At 47.3% G+C, this 27,167-nt stretch overlaps 2 protein-coding genes across 4 annotated transcripts; one reads left to right on the forward strand and one right to left on the reverse strand.

Annotated features, from left to right (window-relative positions):
• Positions 1-11,667: 11,667 nt before the first annotated feature.
• Positions 11,668-21,260, reverse strand: MRPS11 (mitochondrial ribosomal protein S11). Of its 3 annotated transcripts, XM_075897051.2 has the most exons (7): positions 21,113-21,239; positions 20,158-20,226; positions 18,476-18,598; positions 18,095-18,193; positions 16,769-16,898; positions 12,498-12,563; positions 11,668-12,015 (listed from the first exon to the last, which is right to left on the reverse strand). In XM_075897051.2, the coding sequence occupies exons 1-7, from the start codon at positions 21,163-21,165 to the stop codon at positions 11,908-11,910; spliced, it is 648 nt and encodes a 215-aa protein (XP_075753166.2). In that variant the 5' UTR covers positions 21,166-21,239; the 3' UTR covers positions 11,668-11,907. The 3 variants fall into 3 exon arrangements, with proteins under 3 accessions (XP_075753166.2, XP_075753168.2, XP_075753167.2); XM_075897053.2 differs by lacking the exon at positions 20,158-20,226 and having other exon boundaries at positions 21,113-21,260; XM_075897052.2 differs by lacking the exon at positions 20,158-20,226 and having other exon boundaries at positions 21,071-21,228.
• Positions 21,261-21,278: 18 nt separating this feature from the next.
• Positions 21,279-26,953, forward strand: MRPL46 (mitochondrial ribosomal protein L46). Its single transcript, XM_075897050.2, has 4 exons — positions 21,279-21,519; positions 23,338-23,530; positions 25,203-25,376; positions 26,496-26,953. The coding sequence occupies exons 1-4, from the start codon at positions 21,328-21,330 to the stop codon at positions 26,744-26,746; spliced, it is 810 nt and encodes a 269-aa protein (XP_075753165.2). The 5' UTR covers positions 21,279-21,327; the 3' UTR covers positions 26,747-26,953.
• The last annotated feature ends 214 nt before the right edge of the window (positions 26,954-27,167 follow it).

Consider the following 27,167-nt stretch of genomic DNA (forward strand, 5'->3'; position numbering starts at 1 on the left):
TGCTTTCTGTGATTTCAGCCATCTTTGATCTGGCAGACAATCAAAATAAGACTGGGTCAGCTGTGGGAGGATCATATATAACTGTATTAAGTGATTGAGTTACAGAAGTCATTGTGGACTCAAAAATGCAGCCTACTGTACACCTGTGTATTCATCTAAAGACAGATGTCTTCTAAAGACTCCTTTCAAGCACTGACTTCCTTTCCACCATTTGTGCCCTGTTCCTTGACTTTGTTCCCATTCAGTCCCAGTGTAATTATGGTACCTTCCCTTTGTTCACATGATCTCCAATGTATTCAATAAGCTTGATTAGAATTTTTCTGACATGGAGGAGAAAAAAAGGTTTGGGACTTCCTGCAATTTTTTTCAGTCCTTTCTGTGAGAGCCTCTTTTTGTGAGAGCCATTTCAGTCCAGGGAGAAAGGGGATGAAGTCATTGAGGTCTAGTAAAACCCGGATTGCTCCTGCTATTTTTTTTAATTATTTAGAAGAGTGGACATAGAAAATGTTTTGTAATCAATAAATCATGTGCTAGGTGTGATGGTGGTGTGTTCATGTTACTCACGCAGTGTTAGGGTCCAGGGTCATGTGTCCTTGTGCCTTTCTGCCTCCTAGGCATCATGTTAAACGTTCTCTTTTCAGAGTAATTGTGAGAAACGTTTGACTAAAAGAAGGAAATGGAGTGAGACACACACTACCAACTCCTGTTGTGTCTGTGCAACAGATGTGTGCTCTAGTGAACTACAAAGTGAACTCTTCTAGAGGTAAAAAATCTGCATGACCAGCCAGCTGGGACGACAGCCTTGTGAAGGGACTTCAAAATCACAGCTGCTTTTTGGCTGGGAGTCTGGCTTTTCCAGTGCAGAATTTTAGTTGGCATGGAGGGAAATGAGTTCTGGTTTTGATAGGAGAAATATTGACAATGAAAATGCTGAATTGTATGGGGGTTTTCTTATGCGATGGGATAAAAATACACAGGCTTAATAAAACTGTAGCAACCAGACAAGGATAGAGATGTATAGGTAACCAATAGCATAGCAGTAGGTGTGTAGGGCAATATACTTATGAAGAAGGGCTAGTGAGTACTGCACCTACTTGTACTCCATTGGAGACTGGCAATCTTAATCTTTATATCTAAACTTCAGTGTCATGTTTTGGGGTTATGCAGTAATGCTAGTTTAGTGTTGGCTCAGCTCCTTTGATCATAGGAGATGGCAGGCTTGGACGCTTTAGTGAGTCTTGTGGGTGGGCACAGGCATGCCCTAACGAGCTGGCTTCCAGACAGACAGCTGCAGCTGGTAGACTTCTCTTGCATCTCTGCATGGTTTGGCTGTTCTTCCAGTGTCTTCCCTTTTGTTTTCTCACTCTGGCAGCTGGCAAAATCTGCTCTTAAAACCTCTTCTGTTTCCTGTGGTTCATCCGCCTGACAAAATCGCCATCTGCTTTGCAGTGACTGGAATGCCAAATGCACTGAGGACTACAGGGGAAAAAATTGTCGGTGGGGAGACAGATGATTGCCAGCTGCTTAATGAATTAGCAGAACCTACTTGAACTTAGAGAAGAGACCAGAGAGAGAATCCACAGATAATTTAGGAGACCCAAAAGGCTTTGGATACCAATCACTGGGAATGAGTAATGTGTTATGGAAACTGAAATGAGACAACATGGAGCTAGAGGAAACCTTAAATGCCCCCATCCTTAAAAACCCCAGTGCTCTAACAAAGGCTTATGCATGGTGTCACTGGCCTTGTAATTGGACATTCTTTGTTGCCTTGCTAATGTGCAAGGATCAGCTGACTTTAACAGAATTGAACAGTTCTTAATTTTAACCATAGAAACTGGACCTTTAATAACTCCATTCATCTGAAGAAGTGGGTTGTGTCCAGGAAAGCTCATGATGCCATCCCCATGTTTTGTTAGTCTTTAAGGTGCTGCAAGACTATTCATTGTTTTTTAAGTTTTTCCAGTTAGAGACTAATTAAGCTACCCCTCTGCATACTTTGTAGGGTTTATCCTCGGTCTGAAGCTCTCTAAATGGCTTCACTATGTGCCCGCTGCAGATTGGTGCAATGTGAAAACAATCTCAAGGAAATATAGTTCTTCATAGGCTATTTGGCTTTTACCTGAGGGATGTGCACTCTCAGATTTCCCAACTTGGGACTACCCTGAAGAGCAGGCCCTTTTTCAGGACTCCTCTCTGTGTCTCTCTCATCTGCCAAATCTCCTCCCCCACACACCTACTTCCCCAGCCTTGCTGGGGCTGCTTATAGGCATTAGCTACAAAGCAAAGTAGCAGTAGGAGACAATAAACTATAACTCACTGTGGCTTCTATTTTCTGTTCCTTATGATCCCAAACATGCTGGCTTTATTGCTTTGTGTGAGGAAGGGGGGATCAGGTCTTTCAATGCAATGGGTATGGCTGCTTGAATTTTCCTAGTCTGTGCCTGGGAGGAGTGGTGCTGAGGTGGGCCTGCAGCCAGGTGGCATTTGACTGTGAGTGCATGACACATGGTGTTTGGAAGTACACTAGGGCTGTGTCTAGACTGGCAAGTTTTTCCGGAAAATCAGCTGCTTTTCCGGAAAAACTTGCCAGCTGTCTACACTGGCCGCTTGAATTTCCGGAAAAGCACTGACCATCTCATGTAAGATCGTCAGTGCCTTTCCGGAAATACTATGCTGCTCCCGTTCGGGCAAAAGTCTTTTTCCGAAAGACTTTTGCGCAAAAGGGCCAGTGTAGACAGCACAGTACTGTTTTCCGCAAAAAAGCCCCGATTGCGAAAATGGCGATCGGGGCTTTTTTGCGGAAAAGCGCGTCTAGATTGGCCAAGGACACTTTTCCGCAAAAAGTGCTTTTGTGGAAAAGCATCCTGCCAATCTAGACGCGCTTTTCCGAAAATGCTTTTAACGGAAAACTTTTCCATTAAAAGCATTTTCGGAAAATCATGCCAGTGTAGACGTAGCCTAGAGGTGTGTGAATGTCTGCACTCAGACCAGATGGGGTCCAAAAGACGTGTGCACATACTGCTGTACCTTCAAGTAGCTCGCCCCAGTGGGTTTCTCACCAGTAAGAAAGCAGGAATGATGAGTGAGGAGAAAGGGAGAACCTGGGCTGGAATGGAACAAGTATGACAGAGTGAAAGATGGGAGGAGGTGACCCAGCCATCTCCAGAGACACCTGTGCGGTAGCCTTGGTCAGATTTGATTTAGAGTGCTAATAGGAGTAGTTGGATGTGTACTGCATCCCCTCTCAGCAACTATCGCCCTCTTGGAACTGGTCATTTGATAGCTCCTTGGTGCTTGTCAAAGGCATAAGCCGGAGCAATGCTGGGATTAGATGTACCTGCTGCCCTTGGAGCACACGGCGAGATGCAGCTTTTACCCCTCCCCCATCTCAGGATTGAGCTCTTGCTAATCACAGTAACCATGACAACCAGGAGAGACAGGCCGCAAAAGCAGCTATCAACATGGCAACGTCCTCGGAACAGGGCAACAAAACCCAGTTAAAACAGCCACTTGGAGAGGAAAGAGCGTCCAGCAAACAGCCTGGCCTCTTCTGTGAGGGGAGAGGGTGCAGCAGCACGTATGACTGCTCTGCACGTGGCTGAGGTCAATACCCACCCTTCCGCGGAGTGTCTGTGCAAGGCCCCTATCCATATTAAGCCTCTCCAGGGTGGGGTGCATCAGCTTGAGCTTGGACTAACCTGTTACTCTGAGCAGCCTGTGCAAGAATGGTGCTAGCCAACGCTGGAGACAACACTCCCACAACTGCAGAGCAGGCTCTTATGACACTGCGGTTCACAATGGCCAAAGGACTGCTGATGGCACTATGCTAATGCCAATACGGTCTATGTGGGGGTTAGTAGCTAGTGTCACCTACAGGCTAGGCCCCAGACTCATGCTCCCTCTTCTGCATTTTCTTTCCAACCTTGAGGGGAGCTTTTCAGAGCTGCTTATTCCATTTTCTAGTTAGATTTTGAGTCTGGGGTCCAGCCAGGTTAGACATGCCGATATCTGTAGAGAGCTAGCTAAGGCACTATCTCCCTCCCAGACAGGGCATGCACAGCACGAATAAAAGCAAGGGACAGGCATGGGAATTAATTCTTTTTTTTTTTTTTTTTTTGGCTAAAATATGGGCACTTTCGGAGGGAGAAGGAAAGTAGCACTTGGCAGCCAAAGCAGCTCTGCTTTCCAGTCCCTTGCCTAGTTTGTTTCCTCTCTCAGCTCATGGTGTGTTGATTAAGGGAAAGGTGAGACTGACCTGAAGGACTGAAAGTACTTTTAAATCTAGCTATGGCCCAGGGCCAAGAGATGATTTTCTTTTAAAGCTGCAATTCTGTGTACCCACCAACTGCCGTGAATCTTTTCTAGCCCTCTCTACCCTTCCTACATTGAATGACCATCATTTTGGAGACTATTTTGCCTCGTCTGCTTCTTCCAAAATAAGTTTTTAAATTAAAGTGTCTATAGGAAGCCTAGCAGGCTTAGAAGCAGGGTGCTAGACGCCTTTCTCTTCCCAGGACCTATTTAAACCTAGCTGTGCTTATCCCTACCCTCCAATGGTCATTCTTTGACACCCGAGGAATGAGTTGGCTGTGACAGCATTCACTTCTGCTCATATCTCACAAAACACCAGCACAGGTGGGAGAAATTTCAGCAGAGGACAGATGCAGACTGTCTACTGGTGGTCAGGTCCATTGTGAAAGGAGCTTTCTTTCTGCTAAAGTTCCATGACTAAATGGAGTCAGCATGGCTATTGCTGTTGGCACTAAACAGACGCTTTACCAACATGATGCACAATGGTGAAACTGGGTTTGGTGCATGTTGGGTGAAATAGTGTCTGTTGGAGGAGGATATAGAGAGAAGCTGCACCGATTTCCCCATGCACCTCCATGGAATGAGAGGCATTGGGAGCTGACCTCCCTTGCATTGGTGACACTAAAAGTTAATCTGTTTTTGTTTTCTAGACTTTCTTGGGCAGAATGTGGTCTTGACTGTTCAGTAAATCAGTCATCCGCTTCTGTTACAGACCCCCAGGAGCAAATGAAAGCTTGAGTCTGGATTGCTGCAGTGTGCGGCATGAGGGCTATTCCCAACAATTACTGGAGAAAGTTACTTGCCTCAGGGTAGGAAAAGGAAGAGATTAGAATCATCTTTCAACACTTCAGCCTGAGCCTTGCCAGAGGAGCTGATGAAGAGGGGTGCAAGGCTACACTGAGTCCAGTCAGCTGTGGAAAATACAGCCTGTTCTCATAGATGGTAGCTAGAAGAGGAAACACATATGTGTAATTAAAATGGATCAAAAATGGAAGTTCTTCTCCAAATGGTTTGGCTAAACATAGGATGTAAACCCAAATCATTCCTGTTTTTCACTTAGGCTTTGCCAATCAGAATCCTAAGTGGTGAATTATTGCAAATTCTAAACTAGCTCTTAAATAGGGATCTGTGCATAGCAGCCCCCAGTGGCAGCATTTCTGAAGGGGAACTCACTGGGAGATCACTGCCTCAAGTGCTGGTAAAGAATCTATCTCTGTAAAGGCAAGCAAAGGCAGACAGAGCCTCATGGACAAATCGATTTAAGTTTTCCCCTGCCCAAACCCATGGGGCTTTTCAGAACCAGATGGGGAGGGAAAGAAAAATTTAAGAGGTTTCATTTCCACATTGAGAAACTGAAATTAACTAAAGAGGAGCATGGTAGAAGTAAATTCCCAATTAGATAGCCAGGCCTGTATTGAAGGCAGCTAAGCAAAACTGGGCTCTTCATGCTAAAATCAGGTGTGCATGGAATCTCCCAGATGCTTTTTGGGGGGGCTCTGGGAGTGGTGGGAGTTGGAAGAGCAGGAGGGGAGAGAGTTGTTTGAATAGGTATAAACCATTGAAATGTAATTGCTGCTGCAGTGGTCCCTGATTGTACAGCCAGACTCATTTGGTAACCCTGATGCCTCTAAACTGTGAGCTGGAGACTCAGTCTGGGAGAATATCTGTATAGTTAAGTGATAGAAATGTAGCCGTGTTAGTCTGGGGTAGTTGAAGCAAAATGCAGGACAATGTAGCACTTTAAAGACTAACAAGATGGTTTATTAGATGATGAGCTTTCGTGGGCCAGACCCACTTCCTCAGATCAAATAGTGGAAGAAAGTAGTCACAACCATATATACCAAAGGATACAATTAAAAAAAATGAACAAATATGAAAAGGACAAATCACATTGCAGAACAGAAGGGGGATGCGGGGGGGTGGGAAGGCAGCATATAGCCACCTAGTTCCTGTCCTTTGATCCCAGATTTCGCTCATCTTGAGTGGCTCTTGTTTTGTTTCCTTCATCTTTACTTAGCATTCAGTCCCATAGCCTCATGTATTTGCTCTGCATAACTCCTCTAGAACAGGAACTCTAAGCTGTCTGCTCCCAGAAGTAGCCTAATTTAGCCTGGACATAGAAGAGTATTGCAGCTTTTCAGCTGGTGCAAGATTTCAGTTCAGATAGCATGAGCACATACAGACTCTCCAGGGCTCAGCAGATGTGGGGCCTAGTGAGGCAAGGATTTTGAGCACCTGAGAGGTGAGGGGGTGGGGGCCAGAGGGACAGGAGAGCTTTGCCATTCTTTTTACAGGAGGGCTGAGAACCTAATGCTTCCTCCTACACTGGTGCTCAATTTTCTCACCATCTGTTGTTTAGCTGCCCAGTAGGAGCTTGAGTGATCACAGGCAAAAGGAAAATAGCCATTGTCAGCCCACTTCTCTTGGTACCCCCTCCTCAAGAGAAATGTGCTGCTCATCCCCACCATGATCTCAGGGACTTGGATGCTGTTAGCTAGCTGAAAAACAAAGCATTCACTGCTGTTGAGTGCCAATTAATACCTGGGCCTCTTCTTGGGGAGTGGAGAGCATTATGAAAGCAAGAAAACAACATGAAGGTCCTTGACCTAATTTGGCCTGAGAGGTTGCTCACTAAGAACCTGGAGAGATAATTTGGAAAGGAAGAGAGATGGCCAAGATAAAAAGGCTTGAGCTGTGTTGGTATCAATGATTTGTTTGCAGACTGGAGAATATTTATGCCAATCTCAGTGCACAGGAAGGACAGAATCATGACCTCACTTGAAACCTCTGATACCCTCCAGCCCTTAGGGGAATTCATACAGATTCTTAGTTGGGGAAGTCTAATAAAGTTAATTAGATTTACCCCCTATAGCTGAGCATGAATTTGGCCCACTCCCATTTTGTCAGCGTAGAGTGTAATTCCACTGGAGTGTGCCTGAGTGATTCCTGGTTACAAGTATTCCCAGTGGGGGCAGTGAGGAAAAACTAAGATGCCCCTAACTAACAGATGCAGACAGTGGGCTGAAGTAAACCATCCCTGCTACTGCAGTTTATTGACCTGGTAGGCTCTGTGCTCTTCTCCTCACTTACAAGCACTTGGTGCCAGCTATTAAAGGACATTTGATTAACATTTCAGTTGAAAAATGCAAAGGAATTGGATTGATGACTTGTCGCCAGCAACCATTTACAGCTAAACTAGAAAGGAAACAGTGAATCATTGGTTCAGCAAACAAGAGTACTCATTGCTCCAGCTCCTGGGTGCAAACTACTTGGTATAGAGGCTAGGATTGGGGGCGTGGGGAGTCCTTGTATAGTGATGCACTGTGAGGGGGTGAGGTTTTGTGGCTTTCCTTCAGAGCACCAAGCAGACATGCACAAGGGAGACTTGGGCACCTCAGTACAACCTGCTTTCCTCCTAGTGAATGTGCAGACTGCTGCCTAATACCTGACATTTCTAAGCAGCTTCATGCCTAGCTCACACCTGAGCCCAAGTGGGAGACAGACATTAGGTGAGACAAGAACAAGGGAATTGGCTTGTCTGTCAGTTCCACCATGAAACTATACACCAACCAAGCATCAGGGAAAGCAATTAAAACTTGTAAATCCTGATGGTTGACTCCAATTGGATTTTAATTAACAGTTGGAATGAAAGGCAAAGAAATCTTGTAATTAAGTGTTCTTGGGATCCATTCCTGTCCAACAAACAAATGAGCACTCTGCACTAAATGATCAGCAGCAGTGTGTTTAATGGTAACTGTCCCATACAAAGGGAATAAGAGTCCAAGTTGGATACAATTATGCTCACCCCCAAGGCTAAAAGCTGTAGTGTAGATCTAAGCTTTGCAGAAGAACAAGAAGGGTTAAAGTTGCAGCAAAGTCAGGGCTCCTTGGCTCTTCCACTCACTCTGAGCAATTGGCATGGGCTCAGATTGTGCTTTGGGGCCCCTCCTATCTTTTTTTCAGCAATGAAGTCAAAGAGAAAGCAGGTGGATTTGAATTCACAAACAAGCTCCGTAGCTAATGCATTGTGTTTGCAAGCCCATGAAGATTATGCTGAGCTGGGGGATTGGAAGAGAAGCAAACAAGTCAAGATGTTCTATATGGCCAGCTAATGAACAGATGGAAAGGTAATGCCAGGTACACAGGGATTCTAACAGAGAGCAAGGCAAACATCAATATTGGATAGGAAGAGAGACAGGCATTGGGGCCAAGACAGGACAGCAGAGATGAGAAACTTCTTTACTGCACATACAGTGCAAAATGTTTGTTAGATTCATGCGTTAAGTCTCAGGATTCATAATAGCTTAGAAAGTGGGAAAGAATTATTCTAGATTTGGCCTAGACCTACAGAGGGTATGTGTGATGAGCGTCTAACTTAATACAAACTTCCCCTACATGATTTTCTATTTTTCACTCCCTCCACCAGTAGTCTCTCTAACCTTTTCCATCCATGTGTGGAATAGATTTTTGTGGGCACTGAGACTACAAATGGGCACCCCTAGTAGAAACAAAATCTAGCTGTAGGTCGACTGCTAATCAGCTGGGCAGCATTTGAATCTCTCCTGAGCAACCAGACAAGCTCAGAGATTAGAGGGAACACTGCCTTCCACCACTTACACTTGCAGGCACTTCGTGGTGCTTGTTGCAAGAATCACAAGTCCAATGATGCATACCCAAGGGGGGAAGGACAGAACCAGGTGGACAGTTTTAGCAAATAAAAGGTATTTATTTGACAGTGATGAATTTATAGTATTTATTCTAAGATTTTTAATAGACTGTGTTAATAATGAATTTACAGTATTTATATTTATTCTACTATTCCTAGTTAAAGGTGTCAGAGATATAAGGATGGGAATGGCAAGGGGAATAGTCTCTATTCTAAAAATATCCAGCTACACTAATTAAATAACAGTGATAACTACAAACTATGTACTACCCAAAACAACTACAACACTAAGCTTATACAGCGAAGAAAATCAAATCATACATACCAACTTACACAGCAAACGGAACATTTCAAAGATATCGGTTCGGTTGCAAAGGCCTTGGTTACGCCCGAGAGTCGGGGGAGGTGGCTGGTCAGTCGATCAGGCCGGCAGCGCTTTGGAGTATACGGGAAGGCACACGCACTGTGGTACGTGTGTTGCAAAGACCTTCTCAAGCGAACTGTGCGATGGGTATTTATCCCCAAATCTGCACATCGCTGTCCCGTTCTTGCATATTACCATATATGGCCCAATGGTCACCAAGTGGGGGGGGTCTGTCCCCCAGGGGTTGGGCCAAAACTGTGCAGGTTTCATGCAACCAGGTAAGCCCCGCAGTTCTCATGCCAAGGTGACGGGTGGGAGAGTCTGAGGCTATTCTCCCTTTTTCACACCTTCCCTTTTTCTAAAGGCAATGGTATGCAGGAAGGGTGCAGCTGGTTTCTCCCAAGGAGTACTGCAGCCCACTATAGCAAAAGTGACCTGGCCAAACTTTTTACTGAGGGGCAGTTTTTTCCTCTAACAGTGCTCATAGTAGCACTGGATTGAGCAGCACATAAGCAACTTGTGCTCAAGAATGATTTAGTTCACTCCAGAACACATATGATACTGTCTTCATCAAAGCCTGCAGCTGTTCAGCAATGCTGATATATTCACCCGTTTAGAACCATTCCATATCTTTGCTAGATAGTGGATGTGCACCTTCTGGGATATTGCTAAGTTCTGACGACTACTTGCTGATCCCAGATCAAGCTTTACTGCAGGTTTTATCCATATCTCCCCATATGTTCTCCCTGGCCATTTATAAACCACGTGTATATTTTTCTGACCTAGCTGAAATGAGGTAGGACTCATTATTCAAGCCTTCATTTATTGTCATCAGTTAAATGTCACCCAATAGGCTCCTCTAAACAGCCAGATTTCATTTGTTTGCTGTACATCTCGCAAAGCCATGAAGGAGTTAAACAGAGCCTTGTTGCTATGGCACCTTCTCTCTTTAAAGGGGAAAGAATAGCTAATTACACTATTTGAGAAACTGTAGAGCAAGCAAAAGGAGAGAGAAATAATGGAAAAGAAGCCTGGATTCATGTTAGACCTGGCAGAGGAGCCAAAAGAGAATTTGTGTTCATTAACAGCCCTGACAGAGGTGAAGTACTTGCCTGGTGTTTGATTCATGTAACCAATGTGTTCTGTTCCTCTCAGTCTTCTCCTAGAGCTGGACCTGGCTAGTCAGCAAGCTTCCCTCAGTCAGGAAGAGACATCTTGGACAGTTGCTAGTTACCACCCTCCTTTAATACTACAGATAGCCCATATCCTCCAAGACTCTCCCTGGGTGGAGCCGAAACAGGTGGCAGCATCTAGCACAGGGCAGGTAATAAGTGGCTCACAGGCTGGATGCAGTTTGCCAGGGTTAGCCCCTAGCAGGGTACCAGTGCTTATTTCCAGCTTCCGTTGGCTGTGGATCGCCATTCCTAGCCAATGGGATCCGCAAGAAGCCATGTCCGAGTCTGTGCTGCTTCCTGAGGCTCCCACTGGCTGGGAACAATGACCTAAGTCTAATGGGAGCTGCAAGCGGCCATACCTCCTGATGCACAGGTAAATAAAGCACCAGCCTTGGCAAACCACCTCCAGCTTATTGCCCACCCCTAATCTAGGAGGTACATTCCAGGCAAATAGGTCCTGATCTATGCCTGCCTCTAGCCAATGGCAGTATTGGCCTGGATTAGCATTTTAAATCTCTTGAGCAGCATTTGATTGTTCCTCAGGCTTTACTTCCCTTCAAACCCTGACATAGCAGGTGCAGTTGGTGTGAGACAGGACTGAAAATACTGCATGCAATGGTGAGTGGGAATAATGTACCCACTACTATATGCACGTTTCATAGTATTAGTTATCGATGGACTTGGCACAGTCACAGCAGCAATGCAGAATATCAAAACTGGCAGCATTCCTACTTCAGTAGAACTGGGGTTTTCTATTAGTAAATACCACAATAGGCCAACTATAGCTAATGCAACATGAAGCAACAGAATAAACCTACAGCAGCAATGACTCCAGACTTCTCCACTCAGTGCAGCTAGGGGAGCTGGCTGTTCTGCATGCCTCTCACATAGCAGAGCAGGGCTCTGGCATCTCATTGGGAACACCACTCTTTGTAAACTACATGGGGAGAAGGGGTTCTCCACATCCAGCTTCCAATCTTTGTGTCTGGATAAAAAGGAGAGGGAAAAATCTGCCATTCATTGCAAGAAGGCCCTTCCTAATGACAAGAGTAGCAGCACCTGGATTTGTCAAGAGCTGCATATAGCAATGACAGGAGGAGAGTAGCTGTTAAGAGAACAAATCAAAATGCTTCCAGGAAGCCAACAGATATGACCATCACAAAGATGAGAACATTTTAATTTGTTAATTTTACAGATGAGGCTTCCTACTCAGTAAATACGGGCTCACTTCAACCACTAGGCTGAAGACCAGGGTTGTGTCCATTCTCTAAGATTCTCCTAGTAAAGGTTTCCAAGGAACGCATCCTGCCAAGATCCATCAAAGGCAAAATTCAAAACGAGTTCACAGTACATCAAGGTGTACATGGTGTCTTCCTTTCACTACTGTATCAGAGTCTTCGTGCTTTACGAGGACGGCAGCCGTTGTGAGGAATTGGGGTATTGTCTGTGATGGAGATGACCTCCAAACCCCCCATAGTCAACCCCTTGATGGCAGCCTGTAAAAGCAAGAGAATGAACATTAGACTGCACATTATTGGACAAACAGCACAGACTAATAGAAAGTTAAAGGGATCTTGGAGAGGACAGTCTGGAACAGGCAAGCAACATCTCTTTGCAGTAGTCTTAACAATCAGGAAGCCCTGTTTGGTTCAAGTTGGTCCTATCAAAGACAGGATTCTTTCTTACAATGTATTCTTCATTGATTTGCTACTCTAGTTTGAAGTGACCTAAGCAATTTGGCTTTTACTCAGTCCCTCACACAAAATTATTCTAGGATCTCACCAACAGGACATTTTCTTCTTGTTGACTGTTTTCAGGATGACAAAACATTAAATTCTCTACTTCATCTCGGTTTCAGGAAAGCAGGTTAACAGGCATCATTATTCCCCAGGTCTGAATAAAAAACCCTGCAGCTCCACACAGAAAGGAGCAAATAGATGAGAGCTTATACCCATGAAGAGGAAACTTGGGCACTTACCATACGCCCAGGGCCCAGACCTTTTACTACCACTCGCACATGGGACACACCCTTTCCACAGGCTTTCTGTAGGGAGAAAAGTGCTTTCAGTGATGAGGTAAGGCAGGTCAAGTACAGGCTGTCCCCACTATACCTCCAAGATAGTCAAAAAATCGTGAATGTATAGCAAAACAACGTAAAGTGAAGAATTTCTTTGATTTGCATTCAAGTGGCTGACTTTCATTTGAGTGAATTTTTTTTTCCAGCGATATAAAATCAGGGAACGGGAGGACTTATAACAAAACAGTTCCTAAATTCATCAGTGACGTTAGTGCAGAACCGATGTATGCTGGTGTGCCATATAGCGGGGATGGTCAGTATTTGCTAGTACCAATCTGTCTCTCTGGATTAACCCTTGCATCCACTATTGAAAGCGTCTTTGGACAGAAAGGAAGAGGGAATCAATTATGGTTCTGGGGTGATACACATGGAGATCTCTTGGCAAAACTAGGGATTTGGGGAAGGATAGGCAATGAGTGACCAGGGATCGATTCAACACAATATTATGAACGAAGAGGAAAGTTGCTGAGAAGGGAAGCTGTCTTGGGTCATAAATTGAGACAGCAGATGATATGTACTTTTAAGGCTGATAGGTGACCAAATTAGGGAGGGCCCAAAAAAATTTCAAAGCAAGATATTTTACCTCAGAGAAGATCAACTTCTCCTAATGTGTGGCAGGACTGCCATCTAGTGGAGATCTCTAAACCTCCCTGATGATTCATTTAAAAGTTATCTGAAGGTATGTTTATACGTAAAATGCTAACCTCTTAAATCTTCAGGGCTTGTCTACACTTAAAACACTGCAGCAGCATAGCTGCACCACTGAAGTTCTTCAGTGAAGACACTACCAATGCCAACAAGAGGGTTTTTTTCATTAGTATAGGGACTCCACATTCCCAAGATATTGGGTTGGCTTAACTGCATTGTTCAGGGGTATGGATTAGGGATGTTAGGAAGCTAGTAATTAGCTAATTGTGTAGTTGATAGAATTTCTATCAACTACTCGATTAGTCGATAAGGAAGGAAGTGCTTAGACTGGCCTCGCACTGGGTCTAGGAGGTACCCCTGCTGTGGCTCTGCAGTTTAAATGTGGTAAGAGTCAGGCTTGCACCAGGTCCAGCAGCCCTGTCTGTGGGGGGTTCCAGTGGGGAGCTGGGGCCCCACATGGACAGGGGCTGCTGCTGGAACAGTGGCAAGCCTCCCCTGCTCCTCCCTGCACTGCTGCCTCTAATGGGGGGGGAGGGAGGGAAGAAAGAGCAAGGTGGTACTGAGGTGCAGCGGCTTTTAAGCTGCTTCCCCTTCTTGCTGCCTCTGACAGAAGTGGGCGGGAGGAGGGAAGGGGGAGAGATGTGAGCAGTCGACTCAACTAATAAATAAGCTTGGGCCTATCAGTTGACTACTCGCTTACACCCCTAGTATGGATTTTTCACATCCCTTAACAACATAGTTATATTGACTTAAATTCCTAGTGTACAGGCAGTCCCCGAGTTACGCGGATCCGACTTATGTCGGATCCACAGTTACGAACGGGGTTTGCTGCCCGTCTCCCTGGTCTGCTGGTTTCCAGCAGACCAGGGAGATGGGCAGCAAAGCCGGGGAGCACGCGGGCAGCGGACAGCCCAGACACGCCGCGGCTGTCCCGCTGCCGGCATGCTCCACGGCTTTGCTCCCCGTCTCCCTGGTCTGCTGGAGACCAGCAGACCAGGGAGACGGGGAGCAAAGCCGCGGAGCATGCGGGCAGCAGGACAGCTGTGGCGCGTCTGGGCTGTCCCGCTGCCCCCGTGCTCCGCGGCTTTGCTCCTGACGCCTGTGGTACAGCAGCTGGGGCGCTGCCGGTTGGTCCCGTAGCGCCGCTCTGGGCGCTACGGGACCAACCCGGCAGCACCCCATCTGCTCTGCCCCAGGCGTCCTGATTCAGCCACTGCTGGTCAGTTTCAGCAGCGGCTGACTTGGGGACGCCTGGGGCAGAGCAGCTTGGGTGCTGCTGGGTTCGTCCAGTAGCGCCGCTCCTCGGCGCTACTGGACCAACCCAGCAGCACCCAAGCTGCTCTGCCCCAGGCGTCCCCAAGTCAGCCGCTGCTGAAACTGACCAGCGCTGACTACAGGAAGCCCGAGACAGAGTTGCTCTGCCCCGGGCTTCCTGGAATCAGCCACTGATCAGTTTCAGCAGCAGCTGACTTGGGGACGCCTGGGGTTCTTAAGTTGAATCTGTATGTAAGAACTGGCGTCCAGATTCAGCATGTTGAAACTGACCAGCGGCTGATTCCAGGAAGCCCGGGGCAGAGCAACTCTGCCTCGGGCTTCCTGTAGTCAGCCGCTGGTCAGTTTCAGCAGCGGCTGAATCTGGATGCCAGTTCCGACTTACATACAGATTCAACTTAAGAACAAACCTACAGTCCCTATCTTGTCCGTAACCCGGGGACTGCCTGTAGATAAGGCCTGATGCGAGGGGTTCTCCCACAGATGTAGGTAAGAGGCAGAAGCTGTCTTGATGGAAAAATTCTCCTTTTAACTAGCACTATCTACACCGGGAGTTTAGATGGCAGAGCAACATCTCAAGTGTGGATTTTTCACTTGACAATTATGCCAACATGTATTCCCAGTGCAGACCAGGTCTCAGGATTACAGGGACAGAAGCTAATTTCTAACACTGGCCGTTTGAGAGGGGTAACCATGCATCACTACATTTGTATTCTAATAATCTCTTCCTGATGCATTAGATGAGTGCTGGAAACGTTTTTTATTAATCTAAACCAGTGGTCCCCAACCTTTTTAGGTTGTCGGGCACCAGGGGGCGTGGCAGTTTGCCCGCCGGGCGCCAGGGGGCGGGGACCAGGGGCAGCCCCCCCATCCACGCGCCCGGGGGCGGGGCCCCCTCCAAGGGCCGCGCGCCCGGAGCCGGCGCTTCCCCCCCCCTCCCGCCGAGTGCCGCGCGCCCGGCGCTCTCCCCGCCAAGCGCGCTCCCCCCGCAAGCGCCCGTCCGCCATGTGCCCGGGGCAAGGCCAGCCCCAAGCACCTGGCGGGCGCATTGAAATGCCCGTGTTGGGGACCACGGATCTAAACCAATTTTAACATGTTGTTCTCACAATGGGGGAAGAGGATAAAGGTTTAATCAGAGTGAATACTATCCCATTTGTGAGGTTTCCAGGTTTCTAGTCTCACTGTGCCTCATTCTGCAGCGTTGGGAGTCCAGGACACAGGCAGCCTCATCTTTCTCCACACATCATGGACAAACTTATGTTCTTTTAGAAATCCATTAGACATAGGACCAGATATTAAACACTGGGTGCGACATATTACATGTGCAACAGTATCATATTCTCCAAGTCTGGCAATGCTCTTTTAGGAATGAAGGGTTCTGGAATGGCTCAGATCTCTGGTGTGGTATTCTGCCTCCACCAGCAGCTTATAGCTGAGACGTCACCTGGCCAACTGTGCTGTACTGGCTCATGAGAAAATGCTAAACATAGCAATTCCTTCCCATTCCTCACACCTGCTTGGCTTATGCTTAGATTTCATTTTCCTTATTTGGCTTCTGAAAAAAATAAATGCCTGTGTTTCAGCTGAGATCATCAGAGGAAAAGCTGCTCTCAAGTCAGAGCCACGACTCTGCCCAATATAAGAATTTCTTACTTTGGACGAGGAAGTGAAATGGAAGCTCTGTGTCTCAACACAGCTGCCATCTCATCAATGAGCAACACTGCTTATGGCAGCATTGATATGTGGAAGGGAAGTCCCAGCTGACTAACATGTTTCGATCAGGGCTTAACAGTCAAATAAAACATACAATTGGGCTAAATGTTAAAACGATGGCACTGTCCAAACTGGAGCTCAAGGAAGATAGGATAGGAAATTGTTCACATTTCTCCATTATAGGCCACTAAAGCCACTGTATTTGCATTTAAAGCTCCTATTTCACATACAGTTTAACCAGGTTGAGATGCTCACCATGCCCCGCTCTCAAAGGAAACAAAGGCAGCAATGTGTAAAAGGGGTGTACTGCTCATACATACAAGAACTAATTGACTCTACTGCTCTCCTCCAACAGAAGACAGAAATGGGAATAGGAAGCAGAACATTTCACTCTTCCTGATCCTACTGAGGATAATGTACATGTCCCAGTAGAGCCCATCCATAAATGCATTCCCTTGGCAATCACTCTCCTGCTAGCACTTCTCCTCTGCTTGTTAAGGCTGATCTTGCTGAGCTCAGAGTGACCAGACCAGACTCACCACTGCTGCGGCGATGCCTGCAGTCTGTGCTGCAATGGCACTGGCCTTCTTGGCATTTCTGAATCCTTCTGTGCCACAGGACGTATGGGCAAATGACATGTTCTGAGGGCTCAGGACCTGGACGTGGGTGCTGGAGATGATAAAAGAGGTAAGGAGCTATAAGAAATTAATTCTTCCATCTTTTCTTACTCTGATTATCTTCAAGGCCACCCAGAAGGGGCCCCCACACCATCACTCCTGCACTCTAGGCCAGGGGTGGCCAACCTGTGGCTCTAGAGCCACATGTGGCACTTCTGAAGTTAATATGCAGCTCCTTGCTCAGGCACCAACTCCGGGGCTGCAGCTACAGGTGGCAAATTTCCAGCGCTCAACTCCTGGCTCCACTTCCTCCTCCAAGCTTATTGTGCTCTTGCGCCTTCCCTCCCAAACAGAGCCTCTTGAGTGCCATGAAACAGCTGACTGCAGTGGGCAGGAGGCGTGGGGAAGGAAGAGGAGGCACTGATAGGTGGGGCTGCTGGTGGGCAAAAGATGCTGGAGATGGGAGACAAGGCACCTGATGGGGACTGGTGACAAATCACTGTAGCTCTTTGGCAATGTACATTGGTAAACTGTGGCTCCTTCTCAGGCACAGGATGGCCACACCTGCTCTAGGCTAATGGTTCTCAATTGGGGGGTACGCTGAGGTCTTTCTTCAGGTTAGATCTAGATATTTCCCTAGTTTTACAAAAACACTACTGAAGCCAGTATAAACTAAAATTTCATACAATGACCTGTTTATACTCATCAATATACTATACAATGACATGTAAGTATATTAGTATTCTAACTGATTTTATAATTATACGGTAAAAATTAAAATAAGCAATTTTTCAACAATAATGTGCTGAGATACTTCTGCATTTTTATGCCTGATTGATTGTGTGAGCAAGTAGTTTTTAAGTGAGGTGAAACCTGGGAGACAAAACAGACTCCTGAAAGGGGTACAGTAGCTTGGAAAGGTTGAGAACCACAGCTCAAGATAACTTTAGAAAGGTCTGCAACACCCCTGGTTTCTCTTACTAGAGTGGCAGAATGAGAGTACTGTTTTTTGGGGTAATATACTCCTACTAGTAATTGTTCAAATGGGGAATTCCCCTTTCCAGACCCACTTCCCCACTGCAGAGTCACCATCTCTGCTTATTTTAAAGTGTATAGAACACTTTTGTTAAGATTTAGAGAACTTTTCAGAGTAATAAATTATGTCACATTAGGGATCAATAATGAATCAAAGTGGTTTTGCTGCGGGCTATTTTACATGACCTGTACACCAAGAAGTTTGTGTCTTACTTGTTATATGTAGCTTTGATGTGAGCTATTGGGATATCTTCATATTTCTTTCCACCCCAACTCAAGGAACTTTCCTGTCCTGGTATTGGGGGAAAAATGCTGAAAAGTAAAATAAGAGAAATCAAATACTTGCAATCTCACTAACACACAATAATTAAGAGTCTTTGGAATTTGGAAAAAACATGGATCAAATGCTGCCAAACAAAGCTCAGAATTTCTTATTGGAACTGTGTTTTTGTGATTGTCTCTAGTCACTTGCTTTTCTTACTTTGCTGAAAGATGCTTGAAGTGAAAGATGCTTGAAGTGATTTATCCCCTATAAGAAACAAATGAAGATACTTTATGCCACAACTTGGTTTGGAGTTGTACAGGATGCCTCACCTGATTACACCTTGACTTTGGTTCTCTGTCACCTCCGATGCAGAACTTTCTGTATTCTTTGTAAGTTCCTGCAACCTCTGGAAACCAGTGTGTATGCCACGACACAAGGCAACATTGCAACCACTAAGCGAAAGAAATGGGAGAAATAGATTAGGAATTCACAGCTACACAAAAATCTTTTACATTATCTTTTTCCACCCTCACATAAGACCTCCCACAGAATATTTTCACACAGGAAACAACAAAACCTGTTTGCTGACTGCAGGACTATCTTAAACAGTCATCGCCACCCTTTGGGTTCTATAGTCGCCTTCAGGAGCCAAATAGTAACCACCCCAGGAATATTGTCTCTTTTTCAAGGGACATTGTCAGGTCTCCACATTCCAAGTTTTTATAAAAATAAACATTTGGGCAACTGAGGGCAGTTTTCAAAATAAAAATAAACTCAGACAGCATCTTGGCAGTGCACAAGAAACAGAAATGGAAAAGGGATAGGCTAGGTTCACTGACCAGGATCTAGGGAGGAGGAAAAGCAAACACACACGGAAATGTGCACTTTGAGATACTTTGTTATAATATTTTTAGTAGCACAGAGGAGGGGATTTTGTGTGTCTAATTTAATTTGTAGCTTGATAACCTTTCTGAAGAGGCACTCAACTGAGAGCAAGTTTGAAAATAAAACTGCATCAATAAAACAACAGTTTTGCCCAATCATTTCCTGCCATGACTGTGTTATTCCCTAAGAGCCTCTACCTCAAGCCCTGGATTTCTCTGTTTTGCCTAGATTCTGCAGGAGGTTATCTGTTGATATGGAAACAACAGCAACATCACATAGTATGACCTTGTTACAAGTACAGCTGGGAAGGAGGAAGCACTTGTTAAATGCATGTAGCTTTAATAATTTAGTTAATTCTACCCTAACCAATCTTATAATCCAGCAGAGCCCCTCCCTCTGTGTATCAATCAGAGTTGCTGACTTTGTCAGCTACATCAGTTTCATTAGTTGGAGGAGAGTGAATTGGTTTCTGTTGCACCCCAGGCATCTGTACAAGGATGAAGCGTTGTAATGACAAGGCGCACAGGCTGTATATAAGACAGGGGTGGGGAAAAGGGGCCTCCGCAGGGCAGGTTGATCTGGCCCATGGATGCCCTGTCACTCCCTGACTGGTCTGGGGATGGGGGAGCATGTGAAATCTCCTCCCCCATCAGTGGCATGTGGCTATTAGTCAACCACCGTGCACCTGTTGCAAAGCGGGGGAAGAGAGTGAGAGACTTTGTGCTCTCCCTGCCACCACGGAGTGGGGGGCAAAAACTTCACATGCTCCCCCCCCCACTCCCAGGCCAGTCAGGGTCTGTGGGTGGGAAACTATGAAAGTGTCCTGGCCCCACCCATTTTGCCCGAGGCATCGCCCCTTTTGGGGCAGCCTGAGGCCCCCAGTTCAAAAATGTCTGAAGTGGCCGCCTGATATTGCCCACCCCGATATGGGAGGAGAACACAAAGAGTGTGGTTGCACTGATGGCCCTGGGAACAGAATATTACTAATGTCCAAATGCAACCAGAGGGAGCCTAGCCCAAGTCTGCAGGCCTGGCGGTCAGAACAAATGTTTTTATTTGCACTCTGAGCAATCTGGCTCTAGAATCAAGAAATATGAGACTAGCAAGGGAGCCCCACAGCACTCACGTGGTGGAGGCACTGCATGGAGCAGAGCCATTCTGAACCCACTGTGCAACCCAGAATGAAATGTGGCTGCTGTGGATAAACCAGCCCCAGAGCATTGCCATCAGCCTGCAGCCAGGACCCCAATGCCCTGGCTGGCCACCCGCTGCCCCACACAATTCTCAACCACGGGACTGGCTGCCTGCTCTCGCCCTGCCCCCACCAGCAACTCCAATGCCATGGTCACTTGCTCTCCTGCCATTTCCTCCTCCCCCCTACTCCCGGCACCCACTCAACCCCTCCCGGCACCCTGGGCACCCGCTCAACTCCTCCTCCCCCCCCCCTACTCCCTGCACCCCGGGCACCCGCTCATCCCCTCCCCCCTACTCCCTGCACCCCGGGCACCCGCTCAACCCCTCCCCCTACTCCCTGCACCCCGGGCACCCGCTCAACCCCTCCCCCTACTCCCTGCACCCCGGGCACCCGCTCATCCCCTCCCCCCTACTCCCTGCACCCCGGGCACCCGCTCATCCCCCCCCCCCTGCACCCCGGGCACCCGCTCAACCCCTCCCCCTACTCCCTGCACCCCGGGCACCCGCTCAACCCCTCCCCCTACTCCCCGCACCCCGGGCACCCGCTCAACCCCTCCCCCTACTCCCTGCACCCCGGGCACCCGCTCAACCCCTCCCCCTACTCCCTGCACCCCGGGCACCCGCTCAACCCCTCCCCCTACTCCCCGCACCCCGGGCACCCGCTCAACCCCTCCCCCTACTCCCCGCACCCCGGGCACCCGCTCAACCCCTCCCCCTACTCCCCGCACCCCGGGCACCCGCTCAACCCCTCCCCCTACTCCCTGCACCCCGGGCACCCGCTCAACCCCTCCCCCTACTCCCTGCACCCCGGGCACCCGCTCAACCCGAGCGCATGCTCCGCCCACCGGCAAGCAGCGACCCCGCCGACCCCCATCTCCCCCGGGTACCGCAGTCCGGCTCCGAGGAACCGCTGCCAGGCAACGACCAGCACCCGGCTCATGGCCCTTCCCCGCGACCGCCCGGCCCGCCCAGCGAGAGGGGCCGGTGTCCCAGCCCGCCGGAAGAGGGGAAAGGCCAGCGCCGGGCATTGTGGTCTCTGGGAGGAAAGATGGCGGCACCCGGTGGCTGGCGCGGTGCATTGTGGTCTCGGGGCGGGGGGAAGATGGCGGCGCCCATGCAGCGGGGCCTGTGCGGTGGCGCGGGGCGGTGGAGGGGGGCGCTGGGCTCTCGCTGCCTGACCGCCGCGGCCGCGTCCCCGTGGCGGCTCCTGGGAGCGCTGTGTCTGCAGAGGCCGCCTCGCATCACGCCGGCCCTGAGCCCGGTGCAGGAGGAGATGGCGCGGCTGGTGCAGCAGGTAGCGCGGGGCGGGGAGCCTGGCTGTGGGGGGCGCGGGCCGGGGGGAGCGCACTGGACCGAATTCCGCGGCGGGATCCCGAGCGCAGAAGGTGGCCGGCGTCTGCATTGGCCACATGCTGCGTGGCCCCCCGGAGGACACCGCGGGGTCCCCTCTTGTCCGCTTCCGGAGCAGCAGGGCTGAGGCAGAGCCGCTTCCCGTGCCCGGGGACGGGGACCCACCTGTAAAACTCTTCCCGGTAGCTTTCCGAGCACGTAGTTGAAACCCAGGTGAAAATGAACAAGGTGGGGGCTGTGCCCCAGGTGCTCATGGCCTTGGTGCAGGAATCGCTGAGTGAGGGTTCATGGTCTGTGGTGCATGAAGGATATTAAGGACTAGTCGACTATCGGATAAGCACATGTTTATCAGATAGTCAACTAGTCATTCCTCCTCCCCGCCCCTGCCTTGCTGCCTCTATCAGATAGAGGTGGGAAAGGGGATACAGTGAGCCCTCGCTACTTCGCGGTTCGACCATCGCGGATTCACGACTTCGCGGACTTCAAAGGGCAATGAAGAATCAGCCCCCTGCTAGTCAATACATTGTCACCCTGCAGTGCCTGCTGTGTTTTCAGCTGCTCCATGCTACGCCAAGGTGAAAGGATGACGTCCTTTTATAAACGAACCTGAATACATTCATCTTCACAAAGTGTCCAGGAGATGATTTCTCTTCGCTCAGTCTGCTGCCACCTTTATTTGCCCCCAAGCAGCAATGTACGCTCAGCAATTGATTTTCTACCTACTGCTTATAAACTCAGTCTCTGTTCCCTTGCTGGTTAATTATTAAACTATTAAACTATTAAATCAAAAGCAATAGGAGTGAGAGTGTGTAAATCAAAACCTCTCGCATGTTAAATATGGTGTCCCTACTTCGCGGATTTTCAACTATCGCGGTCGGGTTTGGAACCTATCTACCGCGATAAACGAGGGTTCACTGTACTTCAAAGTGGCAGCACTGCACAGATGATCCCGGGCTCCATGTGGGGCTGCCCCTTTGAAATGCTGCCATGGCATTGGGGCTCTTGTACGTTTCAAAGGAGGAATGCAGAGGTGCCTTCCTGTAGTTGATGGAAATTCCATCAACTACTTGACTAGTAAATTACTTGATATTTAACATCGTCAGTGTGCAGTCTAGATTATTAAAACGTCCTCTCCTTGCCTTAAACACCATGATTCCACTTCCATAAGGAGGGTGTGGCTGTCAGGGGGGAGTAATGCAAATGGCACATTCAGGGTGTCCTTTGAGTCATTTCTGAGCAACATGCTCCAGCACAGTGCTACTAGGTGTCGAGATTCCATGAAGGTGACTTGTAGTAAGAGAATACTCTCTCCTCTGAGATAACACTGAGTTCAATGCCTGGCTGTTTTAAAAGGTAACATCTGCTGCATGTAACATGAAGTCCATGTTACCGTGCAGTTCTCAAAATTGGAATTACCTGACTTACATGCATTTAGATTTCAGACTGTAATATTGTGCTAATATGCTTTGATAGTGAACATATAATTGTTTTTTCAGTGGGTAAGCATCTCGTTATGTCTGCAATATTAGATGTTATCTCAGTGTGTAGCAAAACATTGGCTTCCTGGGGTATAGTGTATGTTATGTGAAGAGAAATTATTCTCCAACAGGAAGAAATCAACACATGCCCTGTTTGTGGCAATAAAAATAGCTTTATTCTTTCCAGGTGATTCAGGATAACAGTGCTTTTAATTGTGATCAATGGTCAGGCCCCTGATGAACTAAGTTCTATACATGACAATTTTCTATTATGACCTTTCCAGATAGAGGTGGAGAAAAGCCACTTTTCGGACCATGAGATCCGGCACTTGGTAGAAGAGGAGCAGCTACAAAAGAAGAAATACAACATCCAGGATGAGGCGACTGACTCTGGGCAAGCTATTTTGCTGGCCCAAGACCTAGAGGATGCCTGGGAACAAAAATTCCAAAGTTTCAAAGCTGGCCACCGACTAACAGGTTCTCATCCAAGAGGGTTGGGGTGCCTCTGGTCTCTCTGAAAATATTTGACTTTGGTACATTTGCGTGGAGGTGAAGGAGGGTACCGAGCCCTCAGATGGAAGGACCTTCTTGACTCTCATGACCCCTTTCAGCTATTATAGGAGGAATTAGCTGGCCTTTGAAAGGAGCTGGCCTCTGATCCTTTTTTGCAGAACCTTTGAGAGAGTATGAAGTAGGAAGGCTGGATATTTTGTCCTTGAAAGAAAAACTATGACAGCCTGTCTCCTTTCACAAGAGCATGCAACATAGGCATTGTTTTTATGTAGAGTCTACATAAATGTTGACTGAGTTATTAGGCACTACATTGAACTAGAGACTTATATTAGTTGTTTTAAATGGTCTCTTTTAAAAAGAAGAGCATCTAAAGTGCAATTCTGTCACCTTTATGAGACATGACTGGAAATCAATGGATTCTGTCCAGATTCCCTGTGGCATTTATTCTCTTGTATATAGATTCGTATCTTGCTCATTGGACCCCCCTCCCCACTCACACTGAGTGCCTTCCAGCAGTATGTTAAGCAATATGACTAATGTCTGTCATCATCTCCCCAGAGGTAGAAGCATGTTTAGTTGAGTGTCTTGAGAACGTAAGAACAGCCATGCTGAGTCAGAACAATGATCCTTGTAGCCCAGTATCCTGTCTTCTGACAGTGTTCAGTGCAAGATGCTTCAGATAGAAGGAATTGAACAGGGAAATGTAGAGTGATCTGTCCCCTTCTGAATAGTCCCAGCATCGAGCAACTGGAAGTTTAGGGGCACCTGGAGCATGGGATTGCATTCCTGGACTATCCTCTTGAACTTACCCAATTTTTTAACCCCATTATACTTTTGGCCTTCATAACATCTCACGACAAGTGAGTTCCATAGGTTGTGTGTTTGTATGAGGAGATGCTTCCTCTTTTAAAATTTAAACCTGCTGCTTATTAATTTCATCAGGTGAACCCTACTTCCTGTGTTATGTGAAGAGGAAAATAACACTTCCCTATTCTCTTTCTACATCATTCACAATTGTATAGGCCTCTCTTGTCCCCTCCCCTCCCTTAGTGTCTCTTTTATAAGAGGAATAGTCCCAGTCTTTTTAATATTTGCATCTATGGAGCTGCCATACCCCTAATCGCTTTCATTGCCTTTCTCTGTACCTTTTTCCAAGTCTAATGTATCTTTTTGATGTATGGAGAACTGTGTGGAGAATTGAAAGACTGAAAGTGCCATGGTTTTTTATAGTGGCATAGTTTTATGCTTTATTTGTTTCTTTCCTAATGGTTCCTAATATTCTGTTAACTTTTTTGACTGCTACTGCACATTGAGCAGATGTCTTATTTTGGGAGGGGTTTATTTTTTAATAAATATACCTATTCTTATGGGTCTATGTTAGAAAAGGCAAGATCAAAGAAATGTGCCTTGCACTTGGAGTGGAAAAGAGTTAGGTTTGTGGTGTTTTTTATTTCTTGAGGAAGCTTATTCTACAGTCTTGGAGAAAGTTCCAAGTTGATGAGAGCACTTGTATCAAGAAGCATCACTTGGAATTGTCCCATGTGTCCTTTTCAGAGTCTGAAAGAGAGGAAGGCTTGGTCTCTTATATAGGTACTGGATGACCTATCTGTCTCTGGAATCTGTTCTCTCTTGGCAGATGCTGACAAATGCAATGATCGGACATCTTTGAACAGGAAGCTGGATAGGAACCTGGTGCTCCTGGTCAAACAGCAGGTTGGCAGTCAAGAGCAGTGGCTCCTGCCTCAAGCCGAATGGCAGGCTGGGGAGACTTTGCGAAGCACTGCAGAGCGAGTCTTGGCTACTCTCTCAGGTGAGTCATCTGTTGTGCAGCTGCTGCTGCCACCCCTTCTTGTCCCCATTTCTTTCTCTTGTCATTACAGGGCTATTATCAGCTTATGGTAATAAATTCTCATTGTACTACATGAGAGAGAGGACATGCAGCAGCAGATGGGGTGGCTTGAACCCAGTGGGGTCTCTGAGGAGAGTTGTGTCTGGGTAAAGTTGCTGGGAAGCTTATGGATATTGTCCATTGTAGAGTTTTTGTACTGACTCTCTACAAGGGGTGCTAGCTGCCCAAGACTGTGTCTATATTTACCACGGCATGTAGAGCTCGGGCACTACACATGCAGCTGCACACCACAGTGAAAGGCAGGCTGCCTCCACACTTAACACTGCAGGTAGGTACCGTAGGAAGAGACTTCAGAGGTGGGGAGGCAGAAGGACACTGAACTGCTTAAAATAGCAGTGTAAACAGAGGAAGTACTGTTTAGCCATGTAGAGTGTGTGTGTAGGGTATATACCTGGGGAGTTCAGGCATGTAGGGTACCTTACTCAGCAAATCCATGTCTCACTATGTACTCTGCCATATATATCCGTGCAAGGGGGATGTGCAGTATCTATTCTGAGCACCACCATAAATATATATGTACCCTAAGAGCAAAACTGGTAGCTGCGGTGAACTTGACCCATTAAGTTCTTCATTGTGGATATACAGGTGTGCAGTGTTTCAGCCTTCGGGTCTGGCTCCTGAAGGGTACTTAGTGCTATAATGGGGGCAAGAACTTCTGTCTCCGCCACACAACCCATTAGCAGCCGTGGTGGGCATGTACAACCTGTTCTCAGCAAGGTCCTTCTTGCTTCCCAGCAGGGTGCACTATGAAAGCAGTGCAGTTAGCTTGTCAAAGGAAGAGGCCACTTCATGATCTCTGGGACCACACTACCTGTAGCCGGTCCTTGAGAGGGGTTGTTGGACTACAAAAAAAGACCCGAAGAGGAAGTTGTGGCACAGGATGGGCCTGTGAAAGGGTGTGTTGTTGCTAGAAGGAGAAAATGTGCTGTCTTTTGCTGTTCCACTGTTACCCCTTGTATGCAGCAGCTGCTGTCATTGTGTGATCTGATCTCTGTTTTCTTTTTCCCTCTGGATCCCTAGGAAATCACATCCGGGCCAAATTCCTAGGGAATGCGCCATGTGGGTTTTATAAGTACAAGTTCCCGAAGGCCTTCAGGACAGAGGACAGTGTGGGGGCCAAAATCTTCTTCTTCAAAGCCCTCCTCCAGAGTGATGACATGCTCCAGGCAGAGAGGAGAGGAGAGTATGTGTGGGTCAGCAAGGGAGAACTGGGGGATTACTTGAAACCGGACTACCTAAAACAAATCACCAGTTTTCTGATGGACCAGTAAAAGACATGGCTGGGCTCCAAGCAAATGGGGAGGACACAAAAAGCAACTTCATGCAGGTGCATGGATAATACATAGCATTGTTTCTGTGTACAGAGAGAGGGTTCTGAGCCTGAAGAAGAGTCCAACCTCCCCTTGTTTTCTATTCCTCTTCTCTGGGCCAGTACCAAATAAATATTAAAACCTCTGCTAAGTGAAGATCTCCCTGAAGAGAGTTGTGCTTATGTTGTATCCATCTTGAACACTCCTTGGATTCTCCTTTTCCCCCCTCCCAACCATGCTATTCCCTAGATCTGCAATACCTCTCTTCATTGGATTCCTACAGTTGCCTGAAGTATTCTTTCTTTAGCAGCTGTTTTTAATAAGAGGAGCAGTGAGGGCATGTCAACACCAGGAAATTATTTCAAAATAACTAAATTTGAAG

This window comes from Pelodiscus sinensis, chromosome 14, assembly GCF_052426305.1.
Source record: "Pelodiscus sinensis isolate ZL-2025 chromosome 14, ASM5242630v1, whole genome shotgun sequence".
Taxonomy (NCBI): Eukaryota; Metazoa; Chordata; order Testudines; family Trionychidae; genus Pelodiscus; species Pelodiscus sinensis.

Bases quoted from the DNA above. Each gene is read 5' to 3' on its own strand.
- MRPL46 (XM_075897050.2), top strand. From the start codon at position 21,328: ATGGCGGCGCCCATGCAGCGGGGCCTGTGCGGTGGCGCGGGGCGGTGG. The intron at 23,531-25,202 runs GTTCTCATCCAA...CTCTCTTGGCAG, and splicing joins AGCTGGCCACCGACTAACAG to ATGCTGACAAATGCAATGAT. The intron at 25,377-26,495 runs GTGAGTCATCTG...CTGGATCCCTAG, and splicing joins AGTCTTGGCTACTCTCTCAG to GAAATCACATCCGGGCCAAA.
- MRPS11 (XM_075897051.2), bottom strand. From the start codon at position 21,165: ATGAGCCGGGTGCTGGTCGTTGCCTGGCAGCGGTTCCTCGGAGCCGGA. The intron at 18,599-20,157 runs GTGAGTGCTGTG...TCTTTCGCTTAG, and splicing joins CCATGCAGTGCCTCCACCAC to TGGTTGCAATGTTGCCTTGT. The intron at 12,564-16,768 runs GTGAGTCTGGTC...TTCTCCCTACAG, and splicing joins CAGGCATCGCCGCAGCAGTG to AAAGCCTGTGGAAAGGGTGT.